General features: G+C 41.3%; 2 protein-coding genes across 2 annotated transcripts in view; one reads left to right on the top strand and one right to left on the bottom strand.

Annotated features, from left to right (window-relative positions):
* Window positions 1-93: 93 nt before the first annotated feature.
* rin3 (Ras and Rab interactor 3) lies at window positions 94-15,609 on the bottom strand. The gene is made up of 14 exons (XM_026354113.1): window positions 15,301-15,609; window positions 10,374-10,956; window positions 8,302-8,413; window positions 8,135-8,207; window positions 7,565-7,656; window positions 5,314-6,394; window positions 3,223-3,403; window positions 2,902-3,073; window positions 2,451-2,572; window positions 2,067-2,253; window positions 1,777-1,908; window positions 1,507-1,673; window positions 1,252-1,366; window positions 94-1,041 (listed from the first exon to the last, which is right to left on the bottom strand). Exons 1-14 carry the CDS (start codon window positions 15,330-15,332, stop codon window positions 770-772), a joined length of 3,321 nt encoding a protein of 1,106 aa, XP_026209898.1. The 5' UTR covers window positions 15,333-15,609; the 3' UTR covers window positions 94-769.
* The window catches only part of LOC113158306, a 29,299-nt gene continuing 21,607 nt past the window's right edge, over window positions 8,423-16,114 (top strand). Inside the window, exon 1 of the mRNA XM_026354112.1 lies at window positions 8,423-8,831. The gene's annotated coding sequence lies outside the window, so the exon portion shown is untranslated. The remainder of the gene's footprint in view (window positions 8,832-16,114) is intronic.

The raw sequence follows: 16,114 nt of genomic DNA, 5'->3' as shown, positions 1-16,114 counted from the left end.
TGGACAGCATGCATAGTTATACATAGCTCCATACGTAGCAAGCTGTCATATATTACAATGAGGTGTTATGAAAGCTCTTATTCAGAAACAGCATTAGCAAAATGTAAAAGCCAGTTTATTTACAATACAATCAGTAACAGTACATAGTATAAAAAAGTGAAATAAGGCATCTGGATGTATATCGGGGATTTAAAATGAAAATGAAAGTTATGGGCCAATACACAGTACTTGCTGCTTAAAATATACATTTTAGCAGCTATTTGTCATGAAATAATTCTGATTTGAATTCTGTGGACTTGAAATGACAGTTTTCATGATAGTGTCACTACAATGCTAAACCAGGTACTCATTAACCCACAGTTTACACCTGTTTGAAGCAGAAGTCTTGAATATCAGAGAGAGTAGCATCAAGTATTATAAACAGTATAAATATGAGCAGGTATGTGCATTGTGATATTACATGCATTTTTACATTCTATAAAATCTTATACTTATACAGTCCTTGGAGTTCCAGACCCCTTGAAGAGATACAAAATTGGTCACGTTTTGTTCTATTTCAGCCAGTCACTGCTCTCTTTTGTAATTCATGTTGCATTTAGCATGTGGCACCAGAGCAGACTTAAGGTCGTATTGTATAGCTGGAGGCATACATGTTTTACCACAAACACTCATCTTTACATCTCGATGAGATTAAACATTCTCTTAAATGTTACTGTCCTCTTTTTCGTATGAGCACACTGTGTGAAGTGTCTCCGTGATGCTGTAGCAATTACAGCGTAATCAGACTCTCCTCTGCGGCCTCTGGCTCCTCAGCATCGACAGCTGCTGTGTCAGCAGGGAAGGCGTTTTCTGCAGGTGGAGGTGGGGGTGGGGGTGGGTCACTGGGGCAGGTGCGACTGGGTTTGTTGTGGACTTGGTCTGAAGGGTGGTAGACAAAGCAGTAGGCTCCTGGTTGGCAGCTGTTCTTAACATTGAGAGCCAGGTCTGTAGGGGCCAGGGGCTTGTGGACACCATCTATATACATGCTGAGTGTGTAGGAGTCTGGAGGAGAGACATGAGGAGGGAGGACGTTACCCGGAGACACTACTGTGATAATAGCTAATAACATATACAAGTATTACTTCATTCTAGAGCTGAGAATTAGCATTGGCATTAACAAGAGAGAGAGATTAAATAGATTTTGTCTATGTTGTATAAAATTAAGAACTGAATTGTGGTGCAAATCCTCAGTGCTGTCCTGCAGGTCTTTACCTTCTTCAAAGCGTGCAGCGCACTGCTCAGACAGCTGTTGGATGGTCGTGTTGGGGAGGACGCCCAGTGTTTTTGGATTGACTCCAAAGTCAGGACTACACACTGTGAGAAAGTCCTGTACAACACAACATATAACACAACGGTGTTACACAAAGGCAGCTGGGCTTTGATTCCTCTTTGTTTTGTTTTTTGAACTGCTATCAGTGTTCATATATGGGCGACTTTGCTAATGATGACTTGTGTGTGTGTATGTACCCGAACAGATCCTTGGGCCATGGATTCCTTATTGAGTGTGCGTCGTCTCTCCCATCGGTGGATGGAGTCCTGGACCTCCCTGCTGAGCTGCCTTGTCGCTGACCTCTGCTGGTCAAAAGTCTTTATGTGCTCTAAAGCCCCGTAGGTGGTGGTCAAGTAATAGGACCCTACGCACACACAGGTATGATCAGTAATGTAGTGAACCCATGTATATATCAGCAGGAAGGACTATTTACGGGGTTGTTACAGTGACTGTGTTCATGTGTGTACCTTCTCCTAGTGTTAGCGATGGGTCCATCAACTCCATCATATATTCAACATCCAGCTGCAAAGCAGACAGATTGGATCTAGCCAGGACGTACATCATTACAGGAAGGAAGTCATCAGCACCATGGGCCCGCCCTAAACACACAGACGCACGCACACACACACACACAGATGTAAAAATAAAATTTTTTAAAGAGTAGTATATTGTGATATTCTAGTTTAACATTGGAGGGGAAAACTGATATCAGAACATCAATGTGTTCAAGGGTTGAGGGAGCGCTGGTGGCCCTGACCTGGACAGCTGACAGACATGGCATCATAGATGATCTTGCAGGCTTTTAGCAGCAGGTCAATCTTTTTCTGAGGAGAATACTCCAGGTGTAGGTTGTTGAGTTTGATGCTGATCTTCTCCATAGCAGAGGCCTCGGGGACAGCAGTGGTTATACCTAATGCTGTGGTGGTGCTGCCTAGGACAACAGACTGAAACACACAATACGCAGACCATCAATACCACAGCTGCTGCCGCCGCCGCTGCTGCTGCTGGCATGAATAGAAAAGTGCTGCACTCTAGTCTCTTTCACCTGTAGCGCACTTATAATTTTGGCAGTCATTTAATTTCACTTGTTATTTCCTGTTGTAAGTATCACCTCTGCAAAAGTGCTCATGCTCTGTCGTACCTGGTTCTGTGCCAGTTGTTTTAGGCCACCGTTTTCTGTGTGCAGTTTCTCCAGACACTGGTAAATTGGCTCCCTCAGTGGCTTCAGTACACTCTTACACAGGGCAGCTTCTACTATGTTCTCTGCATTGACACACATGCATAAAGCATTACTTGTGTTTCTTAATCCGGCTCCAGGAAATTCAGAATCCTACATTTCCCATAATGCAACTCTCAATAACAATAATAGTAGTATTGCTGGTTTTTGTTTTATTTTAAACACAAATTTTTAAAGTCCTGCCCTCTGGTGTTTGAACTGAGAATGCTCTTTTTAACATTAGTTACTTCCCCAGATGTGAGACACAAGATGAGTGGTACAATATAATTAATGGTTGTACACAATTATAAGGGATGTAATGACTCCCACACCACAATTAAAAGATGAGATGAAACACAGTCAGTTAAACAGATACCCAGTTTGTCTTGTGAATACTGGTGCTGTGGCTCCAGCATGACTTGGAGCTCTGCACTCTGCAGTAGGTAACTTTTCAGTTGAGTCATCATTTGTCTGATCTCCTGTAACAGCCCTGTGGACGTGGAGTGGTTCACCATGGTCTCCAACGTGAAAGCACGGTGCTCATTTACCTAAAGACAAACCATGACAAACCGTACTTGATTCCACTTGTATTTTGGAGTTACAGTTGATGTTAACCTGGAATATCTGAATTAACAGTATCAGCTAAAGGTTGTATTTAAAATCCCAAACCAGACAAGGATGCTTCTCCCTCACTCACCAGATTACCAATGTAGCTCGTATGGGCCCTGGCCATTTCTACGATGCGCTGAGTGAGGCGGCGGTCGTGGCTGATGAGGCCAGTGAGGACAGTGGACAGGCGATAGCGGGCTCGGTCCAACATAACAGTGGTGGAGGTTCTCTTGACTAATGCCTTGGGGCTGTGGCTTCCTGCTGGACGACTGAAAGATATACAGTAAGTCCTTCTCTTTAGTTTAGTTTACATGTCTTACATTGACTACTAACCCTCTCCACTTGACACTTGTAGATATTATTAAATACAAACCTATATTTCCAGGAACAGGACTTTTTCTAAAATGCAGCAAAAAGTAAAATCTGTGATTTACTAATTCTCTTGAACCTCTCTTATCTGAAAAGTATAGAGACAAGTGTTTCACTGTTTTAAATTTAGAGTTTGATGCACATAAAGAAAGTTGGACCAAGGTAAAAAGTTAGTTATTCTGGATTATTCCAAAACTAGCAGGTAAGAGATAACAGGTAACACCAGGTGACTGGATATTAAAGGAGCATCCACCAAAGGTTCAGTCTTTGCAAGCAAATATGATTCACAGCTCACCACTCTTTGGCAACCTTGGTGAGAGAATTGTCAGTTCAAGAATATTTCTCAATGCAAGATTGCAAAAAGTTTAGTACATAATACTGTTAAACGTTTCAGAAGCTTCGGGGAAATCCAAGTGTGGACAACTGTTGAATGTATGTGAACTTTGAGCCGTCAGGTGGGACTACATGAGAAACCATCACTCTACTGTAGTGCACTACTCATTTATTAATTAGTTAATAAAGGTCATATCCTTCTGTTTATCTGTTTTAGTTTCATGTGACATGCAGACATGACCATTCATGACCATCACCATTAAAGAGGAACATGTCATACTCTTTCCAGGTGTTGGGGAGTGGGCGTGGAATTTCCAGACTCACTCTAACCCACTCGTTAACCACACTTTAACCAGAGTTAATTCACTGAAGCCCTACCTTCAAACCCACCTCTGGAAAAATACCTCTCTATTTTCCAGTAGGTTTTTTTTTTTGTATATATTGAGCATTGCGGCCTTTTAGAGCTGTTTGTGTGGATTGAATAACAACTGCCCTAGCTGCATCAAACTATCAGTAATCAAACTACCAGTCATCACATATGTAAGCAGTGTTTAGGAACTGCCACTGAGTAGCTTGCAGCTTACTTAAGAGCTGTTTCTCTGTGTAACTCTGTGTCACTTTCAGGCAGGTTGACACATGGTCTACCACAATATCTATTCTGAAACTCCTCTTCCTCTAAATGTAGTGAAGAGTAGATTCAGCAACACGGTCACATGATTTCACAGGATCAAGTTGTAGAGCTCCACAGTGATGAGATCGAGACATGGACATGTTCTATACAAATCTTTAAATACTTCAATGACTTCTCTGCTATTGTTTAACCCTTTCATTCATAGAGGTCACTACAGTGGACAGCTATTTAAAAGCTGTTCTCTATTATATACTGTACATGGGTTAGGGTTGGGGTTAGTAGAACCATAGACAATATTTCTCAATCTAGAAAATCCTAGAAGCTCTGCAGTTCATTGTTTAAGACAGGTTGTCTACTCTATGCTACTGTATTACTAGAATTAACCACTTGCTAAACTTTGCCCCCTGATCAGTGATTGTCTTAGCACCACAGTTCAGCCTTTATATTCCTCCTCACACTGAAGAGCTGTGCAGGGAGCTTTACTACTGTAGGAGCAACACTCAAACGTGCATTTAAACATGAGAAGCATCTCTCAGCATTGATTAAAAAGCGTTTCTGTCTGCTCTAATGTAAAGTTTAAATATAAGCACGTCCAGCTGACAAGCTTACTGCCTGCAGTATAAACTGAGCATGAGTTTAATGAAGAGGGTCAGCTCTTATCCCGTGAGGTTGGTGCTCCAGTTTTTAAATTAGAAGTCATCTCTACTCTGTGTTGAAAGCTAAGATATCCAGGCATTTTGACTCATATCATTTCTAGAGACTACTTCTTTAGTGGACAGTTGAATGGAACCCTATCTATAATAAATTAAAGGGGTGGGACTTAGTGAACAGCCAGTCCAGACCCACCTGTGGTTCTGCTCCTGCTCCTGAATCAGCTCTCCTTCTTCTTCTGTGCTGCTGGCAGAACAGGAGTCAGGGTCTGTTCCTAGCGCAACACCGCCCTGTGGCGAGTACAGAGACACATCTGGCCGGCGCACCGGTGAGGGAGGGGGTGCTCTCTTTGCACTCTGATTCGCTAATCCTCCAGCAGCCTGGCTGGGGCACACAGGTGTGTCCGCTGGTTTCCTCCTTGGTGGAGGGACTGGACGAGACGGTTTTGCCGGTAAAGACACACACTGGGAGCCGGATGTTTGCTTGTCCTCCTCTTTATCCATTGTCACCTCCTTTTCCTCCTTCTCATCCTCCTTCTCTTTCTTTTCTCTGTCTCTTTTTACCTCCTCCTCCTCCTCAGGATGTCGGCTGCTGTTCTCTTGCTCCACCACCTCAGCAAGCAGACCTGATTTATTTCCTGTTTTCTCCTCCCTTCCCTCTACTCCCTCCTCTTTCTCGGTTGTCTTTGCAGGATTTTGTCCCTTCTCTCTCCCCGTCCCCTCTCCTACCTCTGGGTCAGTGCTTTTCCTGGATGAGGTGCGACGAAGAGGAGCAGGAGGTAAAGGGGGAGCGGTTCGACTCTGCAGGAGGGCGAGGGCAGGAGGCCTCGACGGAGGAGGTGATGTAAACGTTGACTTCCTCTCTTCTCTCTCCCCACCTCCTCCTCTTCCTTCCTCTTTTCTGTCAGCTGCTGTACTTACAGAAGATGGAGTCTGAGGTAATGAAGGAGAGGAGAAGAGGAGGCCCATCCCAGACCCTGAACCCAGGCTGGGGGGTCGGGGTGGAGGGCGTTTGTATTTAATATCCTTGTTAGGCTTGTTCTTAGTCTGACCTTTGACCTCTGGGCTAGCTTTCTGTGGGGTCTCTCCATTCTGCAGGGAGGAGGTGATGATTTGATGGGTGGTATCAAGCGTGCAGATAGAGGAGGAGCTCAGGTCGTTGTCAAGGCTCCTTTCTACAGTGATTGGGTTGATATACAAGTATGAACTGCTGTGGTTCTGAGGCGAAACCTGGTCCTGGTTTTTTGCCTGCTGGTTCAGATTAGAAGTCCAGAAATCTGCAACACATACAGTGAGAGTTACAGTGTTCTTCATGATGATTCATGTTCAGACATGATACAAATATTACTACAGTTTCATGTAATGAGTAATATGAATTACTGAATAGTGTAGTGGTGCCAGTCTCTTAAAGTTCATGGTGTCGTTGTGTGCCTCTAGACATGGTGTGAATATCTTGGGGAAATATATGAGCTCATCTTTAACACGATCATACACAAACATTATTCCTATAAAAGCTACACTGTGTGTTCTCACTGTCAATAAGTGTTCGTTCTCTTTTTTTCTACCTCTCTGTCCCTCCACCATTTGTCTTCTGCTTAAGAAACTCTTAAAAGCATCTTAAAAGTCCTCCTCACTACTCGGAACAGCTCTTTTAATGGATAAGCTGCTTTTAGTCAGTTTGTTGTTATGTATTTAACAGTTTCATTTGATTTTTCGTGCCACTTTGGGTTATGTTAGCACCTATTTCTTGACTGGCTACTGAATGAACTGGGGTCTCACTGTCAACGTGAGTTTGCCACACAACCAGCAGACACTCCAGGAAGTCTTGTTGCCTGTTCTGCAGATGACACCCAGCCAACCACAATACACAGACTGCGTTGGAGGGTTTTTAGATCTGCGGCTAAAGATTTTAGTTACCTCTAGACAGAGACAGGTTAAAAATATGCATGTGTTTAGTCTTTATGTTGAGCTAAGCATATCATCTCTTTGACTGCTGCCTCATATTTAAGATAAAAATATGAGAAATTCATTACTCTCTGCAGCAACATGTCCAAATGCCATATTATTCCTTCAGGATATGGATGCAGGAAGCTAAAATATCAATAACAAGATTATGTAGTACTGTATCATTGTTTTACACTGCATTGAGGCACCTTTTTATGAACACAAATACCTGGAAATGCAGTCCAGTATAATGCATTCATCTAATATTGAAGCCCTCCCAGTCTGAGTTACTGTGTTTTTCAAACTGCTTTCATTCTGTGTATCTGTTCATATTCAGTCTTTCACATATGTTTTCATCCTGTATGTACCCCTAACCCTTACTGCAAAGAACTGTTATCGATGTGATCCACTTCATCTTTGCTCTCTTCCATTGCTGCATCCCATTATGTGCTACAGCAGTGACCCAGATTCAGGTGCAGTACGTGTGATGTAGATTTATCTACCTGCACCCATAGCAGAAATGACCTCCAGCTCCTCTCTGCTAGTTGCCGTGGTAATGGCCCAGGGTAACCTCAGTGTGACAGCCAGGATGTCCCTAATTGGTAGATTCAATCAGCCAGCATTAAATATTATGTGTGTATGTGCATGGTTATGTAAATATGTGTATGTGTATACATGTACTATATATATGTACATACTGTATGCATGTCCACATTTATAGTACATACACACAGTTGGCGCTATATTAGATCCACATAGTAGTGCTGCAGTAAATCCTCCTTCATGAACGCACTAATATAGTGTTTTTGTTTTGTTTTAGAGAGGTGTTGATTCAATTAATGTGTTTTCATTTTAAAAGCTGAGGTTTGTGCGTCCGTTGAACTTTCCTGTATTACACAAACACGGATTTGTGTTATTTAGCTTGTTGGTGATGTAAATGGGGTGGATGAAATCATACCCTTCATGAAGAGAAGACTTTGCAGGATTGTATAAGGCTGAAATAGTTTCAGCTACAGTATGTGAACTTACCAATCTGCTCCCTCAGTGTATGTACATCAAATGTGTATATGTACCTGCTGACACAGTAGAAAGAGATCAGTTTGAAGATGTCGTCAAATACCAGAGAGGAACCATCTAAGTGGACATCTGAGGCAGAAAACACATCAAGAATGAATCATTATCTGCTCTGGCTTGTCATCTGTGCTCATGTGTAGAAAGCTTTCATTTTGTTAACACATACATGACTTGTGTTGTCTGATCATCAGATTGTGTACGTGTAGCGCCCCGTGCTCATCGGGCAGGCGTACTGACAGCATCATGCTCTTGTCCTGTGTGCTGTGAACCACAAAAACCTGCACATGACAACATGAGAGGTTGAAGTGAGAATAAAGAACATGTACAGTAAAATGAGGAGTTAGGTTAAGGAAATAGAGTAAGTACATATGTAAACATATACAACATACAGCCAAACAAACACAAATTATTTACACTGTGTCAATAGTCATTAGTGCATGAGCAGATAGACCTGCAGGCCACAAGTGAAATTTCTCCTGTGTGAATGAGACAACAGGTTTAGAAGGGGGTTCTTTTTTGCCACACAACGCTGATCAGCGCTGTTAAAGTGTCAAAAAACAGGTTCGATCACCTGTGGCCAAGGTTCATTCCAAAAGTGAAACTTTGTCAGGCCTGAATGAAACTCATGGTTGTTGCACAGCTGGTGATGAAACAAGCTGTGATCCATCAACGCTGAAACCAAAGCTTTTCTATGAGGTAAGAAACATGGCTGTGTTTCTGTGGTAAATAAGTGAAACAGCGCGTCTAGTTAAACTATCAGCTAATCTCACTTCAGTTCAATGTGTTAATTTCACAAACCTGACTGGTGTTGTTGGGTGTGTTTTTGAACTTTAAAAAAAGAGGAAGGCTAGTTTCCACCTGCTAGGGTGTGTGAAATGTGTTCCTGCCGCAAGTGCCACAAATGTAGGGTTTGCAATTTTGGCCAAGTTAATTTCTGTGACTCTTTTGTCTGCATTTTGAATAGTTCAGCTGTCTACATAAGCTGCATGACATATTGCATTTTAGTCACTCTGTATTGAAGTTCCCACAACCCAAAGCAACTGTTGTCAAGTCTGAGGGTTCATGTGTTGAGCTCTGACTTCTGGAAACACTGGTGACCTGCACTCAGTTGTGCAATGCATTCTATAATGTATTGTGTTTAGTATCAGATGGAAGCTGCTGCTGCTAAAGACAGCGTGACGTTTGAAAGCACATATTTGAATCTGAATCTGCCAAAATGCTGCTAAACTGTTCTCCAAAAACCAGAGATATATTTTTCGAAGGAGTTCTGGCCAAGATAGACAAATAACACACAGCCCTGGGAGGAAAAATGTCCCCTTCCTGATTTCCTTTTTTGTGTTTATACTGTAGTAAACAGTTTCAGATCTTCTAATAAAATCTAAATCTATGAAGGCCACTCTTTTCACTCCTTTTGACACATTCACATAATGACTTACTCTTATGCTTGGCATCACTGTCTTGCTGCAAAATGCAGTTGTGCTTGATCTCTACCTCACAGACCGATGACCTATCGTTCTGCTTTAGGCCTCAATTATGGCAAGTCGCCCTGCTCCTGACTCAGCAAAGCACCCCCACAACATGACACTGCCACCTCCATGCTTCATCAATGGTATGACATTATTTTTGTGGAATTCTCCGATTGGTTAACTCCAGATGTAACAGGATCCCTCTATCCTCCAAACAGTTCAACTTTTGAATCAGCCATCTATAGAACAGTCTGTCAAAAGGTCTGAGGGTCATTCAAATGTGTTGTGGCAGAAGTCCTTCGCCTTGCCACTCTGGTGTGGACACCATTTCTACCCAGTGTCTATCATGTGTCATGATAACTGACCTGTACTGAGGTGAGACAGGCCTGCACTTTCTTGGGTTTTTACTCGGATCTTTTGTGACTTTGTGGATAGGTAGTTGCTGTGATCCTGGACACATTTTAAAAGTTCTGGGATTTCTACAAACGTTTATTATTGTTTCAGCTCTTCTCCATTTGCAGAGAGTGTCTGTCACTGTGGATCTGTGGAGTCCTAGAGCCTTAGGAACAGCTTTGTAATCCGTCTCAGACTGATCAATGCAGTTTGGTGGCTTTTTGGATGTAGTAACTAAGGGGGACACCCACAGGTTGTCTTTGTTTTATGTTAGATTTAGTACACAAAAAAAATAAGGGGAAGGGTTTCAAAATTCACAGCAGCCTGTAGAAGACATATGAAGAAATCATATTATAAAAAGTGTGTGTTTGTGTCTCACCCCAGCCATCTCCTTCTCCAGTATACTGGTGGTTTGGTCTTGACTGAGTCCTTTGGGCTGCCATACTGAAGCGCTCCCAGCCAGGTGATCTAAAGGTTTTGCCAGAGGAGGAGTTGGAGAGAATGGTGGGATGACAGGCAGAGGTGGAGGAGTTGATGAGGAAGAGGAGAAGGCACATGGGACTGTGAAAGGCGATGAAAGAGGAAGAGAAGGAGGAGTACACGAGGGAGTAAGATCGGAAGCAGCAGTTGGCTGAAGCAGGGGAGAAGAAGATATTGGAGTAGGAGAGAGAGGAGGCGGAAGAGATGGGGGAGGAGGGTTGGAGGTGAGAGGGGCAGAAACAAAAACAGGAGCAGCATTGGTGGAGATGGGGGGAGAAGGTTTAGGAACTGTGGGAGGAAGGGACAAAGGAGTGGATGGAGGTAGAGGAGGTCGAGAGGGCAGCTGAGAGGGCTTCACTGGAGGAGGCGGTTGTTTGGGCCGACATGGCCTGGCCGGAGGTTGGGAGGGCAGGGAAGGTGGAGTGAGAGAAGACGAGGGCATGCGTGGAGTGTTGAGGGCTCCTGTCAGAGGGCTTGTGTGGCTGTAAATAGGAAAAAAAAAAAAACAAGACAAAATGTGGAACATAAAAAAAAACATGTGCAGGGCTTGTTTATGCTTGTCTGCTCACCAGAACCTGACTAATTTTCTGTGGCTGCAGGAACACGGACAAGAAACTTTTCCTGTTATTTTACTTTATGTACTGCATGAAGTTTGTGGCACATACTGTATTAGGGGCCCCAGGTTGCTTTAGCTTGTTTTTTCCCAATGCTCTCTGCTGTTTATTTGACAAAATCATATAAATAATAAAGCTGATGTTGCTCTATAGTTTAATGTTATGTGCAATGTATTTGTTTGACATATACAGTTTTATGGACTTAAAATGAAAAGATTTGAAGTCACTTTTTTATCAGTTGGCTACAACACTGAAACCACTGACAGGTGAATTCAGTGGTTAAATTACTATCATGTTACAATGTGATTGTAATGATTAGCTCATTACAATCACACCTGTCGTGGGGTGTAATATATGTGAACACGAGAAAGATCAATATCGGGTGACACATGTAAAAGAATGTGTCAGTTTTGTCCCCTCAAAACAATTTCTACTCTTGCGTCTTGTCTGTGCAGAACGTCTTGCTCTACTCATGTGATCTTGGTTCTATTTAGGGCTGTATCGAGAACTGGGCCCTGATCTGCTAAGTTAGGCTGTAAACATATTGTTGTTTTTAACATGAGCTAAAACAGATGCAGCAAAAAGTGGAACTGCAGCAAACCCTGATGTGCAAATGGTAACTGAACCATGACAATAAAGGTTTGATCTGATGTGACAGGGTTGAAAAGTCACATAGACTGGAGACTGGACTGGACTAATCCAAATGCAGACTATATCTGTTCTCCTTACATTTAACTGGGCAGGATATCAAGAGATAGAGATCAAATCTACAATTATCCTAATTTCATAATGTAGTGGAATGCTTTTAGAAAGAGTTCCTACTTATCTGGAAATGGGGTTTGTGCAACAACACTTTTCAGAGTAGTAGAAGATTCGTTCTCTTCCACTGACCCATTTATTGAGTCATAGAATCTATTGAATTGTTTTTGTTTTTAAGGAGAGCAGCTTCAAGTCCCCAGCTGTGTGTTGCATTTGAGTTTAGGCATAAGCATGAAGAGATTTCTGTTTTCTGTTCTTCATCACGAGGGTTATTTAGATAGTTAGTTAGTGTGACTAGTAAAATCACTTAATTCATTTAGTTTAAGGTTACCATAAGATCGTCAAAAGATAAACGATAAAGTTAGTTGTGTTTTTTTTTAAACATTAACTATGAATAGTTAATCAATTTAACTCAAGACAGGGCAACTCGTGTTTTTAAGTTTGACAGTGGTCTGAACAATGAACAGACATTATAGAAATGAACTGAGCAAAACTTAACAAAATTAAAAAAAGGCGTTGATTTTACTGAACTCTGGTGGTCGATACCTTAAACATCCCAGGCCACCATGTGGTCTGGTGGTTTTACTTTTAATAGTACAATGAAATGACAATGTGGTCTACATTTGTTCAACTGCTAAGCCAAATACACTTAGACGCAACCATCACTGTATTACTTGCCACAATAGGTTGATATTAACTCCATGCTCCATAACTTTAATCCTGTGTTGGCTGACATGCTGTGTTTGCTGGAAGTACAACCTACAGGCCTATAATTTGAAAACAAAGTGGCCTCACGGTCCAATTTTAGCTCTAATACAGCAGCTTCCAGCTCACTTCTCCCTTTGTTAACTTACTTTAGCCTTGCATTCAAATTACTATAGATAGTTTGTGTTGCATCATAAACAGTATTACGTAATTTGCTGCTTTTGTCCTTCGAGCCACTTCTCTCTCTCTCTCTGTGTGCATGAGAATTAAAACTGAGTTATGTGAGTAGGAGAGAAAAAAAGTATTTTTTAACAAGAGGAAACCACCACAGTCAATACCTTGATGCAATTTGTGTCTGAACACGCAACAGCTTATCATGTGTATAACATACAGTGAATGCTGTCTGTGCTACAAGATTTACTGCCTTGATACTTTAAGCCATGTAAACCTGAATTAATAGTGTGGTTGTTACTACATCACGTGATTAGAGGCATTAAAAAAACAGTTACAGGACATAGAAAAAAAACATTTTGCTCATGTACGGTATTTGCAGTGCTGTTTCATAATTTATTTCTCCTGCCTCCACATGAATATACTCTGCTGAAGTAGCTTCTTGGAAAACTGAAATCAGTTGATTGAGTAACAGGGGAACTGTCTCTTCTACTTTGTCAGTGTGACAAGCAGCACATGTTTCAGCTATGTCCACTGCCTGGGGTTGTAGTAGAAATGCTAGGGGCAGACTTACCAACATGTGAACAAAAATACACACCGGATTTGCATGGAAAGGTATCACAGTAGGGAAGTGAGAAAATGTGTGGGGTTTTCTGTGTAATCAAATTGAACCAACCCTTTAAGGTTCAAAGAAGAGATGAACAGTTTCTTTAATTAGTATGTTGTTCCAACATTTCAAGCCACTGGCTTGTCGAGTGAGGTCACCGTTTGGTACCACCCTGCGAAACTGAGGAAATCACATTTTTAGAGAATTTAAACCCACACATGTCATGCTGATTCACAGGAAAAAAGGCCTGAATAACAGTCAAGTCAGCTAAATTTTAGAGCTAGGAAAGCAGTGGGAACCACACTTGCAGCACGTATATCCTGAAACATTGTCTGACTCATAATCTGATTCTTCACAGAACGCCAGGAGAGCCTTTCTGCCTGTGGCCATCAAACTGTACAACTCCTCTTAAGGGAGGGGGAACGAAACATCATCATAATCAGTATTTAGCATTAATAGTGGGGTAAAAGTTTTGATTTACTTACTTAGTGCAAAAGCAAAGTGAAACTGCATTCAACTCTCCTCACAGACACGAAGCTGTCAGAAAGATGCCCACTTGAACTTATATGCTATTTATTAAGACATCAATCATATGCCTGTTTATAGAATTACCTACTTCTTAGTGGGACTGATCCCACCATAATTACAGTGTAAAGTTTATTGCTACCTTGAAAATGTGAGTGATCTTTGTTACGTTTACTCATTGCTTTAAACGATAAACGAGTGTTGCAGCATCAAACGCTTAAATTGCTTTAAAAAATACAGTAAGTTGTTCAGTTCTTTTTTTTTTTTTAGATGAGTAAAGGTTCAAGCAAATAAACAAATCACAGATTTTACTTAGATCACTGTGACAATATCTATCTCAATAGATATATAGCATGGAGGGAGCAGGGTTATTACAGAGAGGTATTACTCCACTATTACTTTGCTTTCCAAGATATCCATGTTAGTCCGTTATTACCAATAGTAAGTAAAAGTAAAAAGTAATAAATAAAAAGTTATAAATTGCTACTAAATTTATTTGGTTTTAGCTACTAGTTACTTTACAACTTAAGTTTTTTTTATACACATTACACAAACAGAAGAGCTTTATGCATAAATGATGATGCTTTGCTGTAGATTAAACTTCCTCAAATGAACTCCACCTCAATCAATTAAAGGAGGACAATGTGGATAATTGTGACACTCTTTAGTTAGTCAACATTTAAATGATTACCGGATTTAAAAAAAGGTGAGAATCTTTTTCTTAATTATATATATATATATATATATATATATATATATATATATATATATATATATATATATATATATATATATATATATATATATATATATATATATATATATAAAATTCAACAGTGCTAAAACCTACACAAACTGAACTACATCATGGAAGTTGACACAGCACCGTAGTAACTGACACTCAGTTCAATCAACTCTAGCAAAAGCTTCCTAAATGGTTGAAATGAATTTTGAACCTCGGCACCAATTTTGTAGCAGCTTAAGTGCGCTGAACTATTTGTCTTACATCAAACTGACCCAAAACCAAACACGCTTCCTCAAATTCCTTCCTACCTTATAATGTCACTAAAAGGACTGATGTGCCTTTTTCAAGTGCTCACTTTGAACCACTCTGCATGCCTCCATACAAGTGGGATCAAACAATCTCTGAATATCTTCACTTCTTTAACAAACTGCTGCTGGATTTGTGCTATCGTTGTATTTTGTAGTTTGATTTGAAGACAACATGAAGTCAGGGTATTCCAAAAACTGTGAGAAGCCAGTGACCTATATATTAGTCAGTGAGTCATCAACATCTGTTTTTCCTGCTCTGCCTGTCTGACTTTCGACCCCCCGACTCCCCCTCCCCACTACAGCACTTACAACACTTTCATGCCTCGACAGATTACACTTCTTACACAGTATTTTCACACAGCTACACTTTCGCGTAGCCCTCACAAACTCACCTAGTGTCCTGGGGGACGACGCTTGCTTCCATTATATTTTCACAGATGGGGCGTTTGTCTGCTCTCTGTCACTCTGTCTTTCTGTGCTCCATCGAAAGCCCCGCCTCCTGTGTGCCCCCTCCCTTTTTTCCTCCTGCTGTTGATCAGAGGAGGACTGAATAAGGAAAAACTAAAAGGCAAAGGGAAAATATGTTCCTCTGTGTCAGCCCTCCCTTCGGTTTTTGCCTTCACTTCCTGAGCTAAACGTCAGGCAGGAAGAGGCCGAACACTTTGGTCAGACTTCCCCTGCTCTGTCTGTTTTTTTTTAAAATCTATGACATATTGTCATTCTCATGCAGTAACTCTTTCTAAATCTGTAGCTGGTTCCCCTATCGTAGTGGTTTTCTCGGCAGTTCAGTGAATTATTTCTCATTTAAATCTACATTGTCCTGTTGACGTTTTGCATGTCCTACATACTCCTCCTCCTCTCTCTCCTTCTCTCCTCCCCTTTACTTTTAAAGATTTCCAGATGCTGCTTCGTTCAAACTGTGGAATGCTAAACCTCATGTTTATCACAAGCTTCACTCTTTTTTGACCCCCCTCCCCTCTTCTTCTTTTTTTTTCTCTCTTCGCTTCCTGCCTTATCTCACCTCTTACCCTTAATGTTCACAATGAAGACTCTCTGAAGACTCTGCTTTTGGTTTGTGTCTCACTCACTACTCCCTGGACCTCTGCATGTGTCTTATTTCTAGTTCCTTTTTCTCCATTATCACGTGAGATTGTTTTTGCTTCCAACCAGTAGATGATTGTAAATCTCAGAGCATATAAACTGTGA

The sequence above is a fragment of the Anabas testudineus genome, chromosome 12, assembly GCF_900324465.2.
Source record: "Anabas testudineus chromosome 12, fAnaTes1.2, whole genome shotgun sequence".
In the NCBI taxonomy this organism is placed as follows: Eukaryota; Metazoa; Chordata; class Actinopteri; order Anabantiformes; family Anabantidae; genus Anabas; species Anabas testudineus.
The sequence above is the reverse complement of the archived record's forward strand: the minus strand, read 5'-3'. Positions and strand labels throughout refer to the sequence as shown.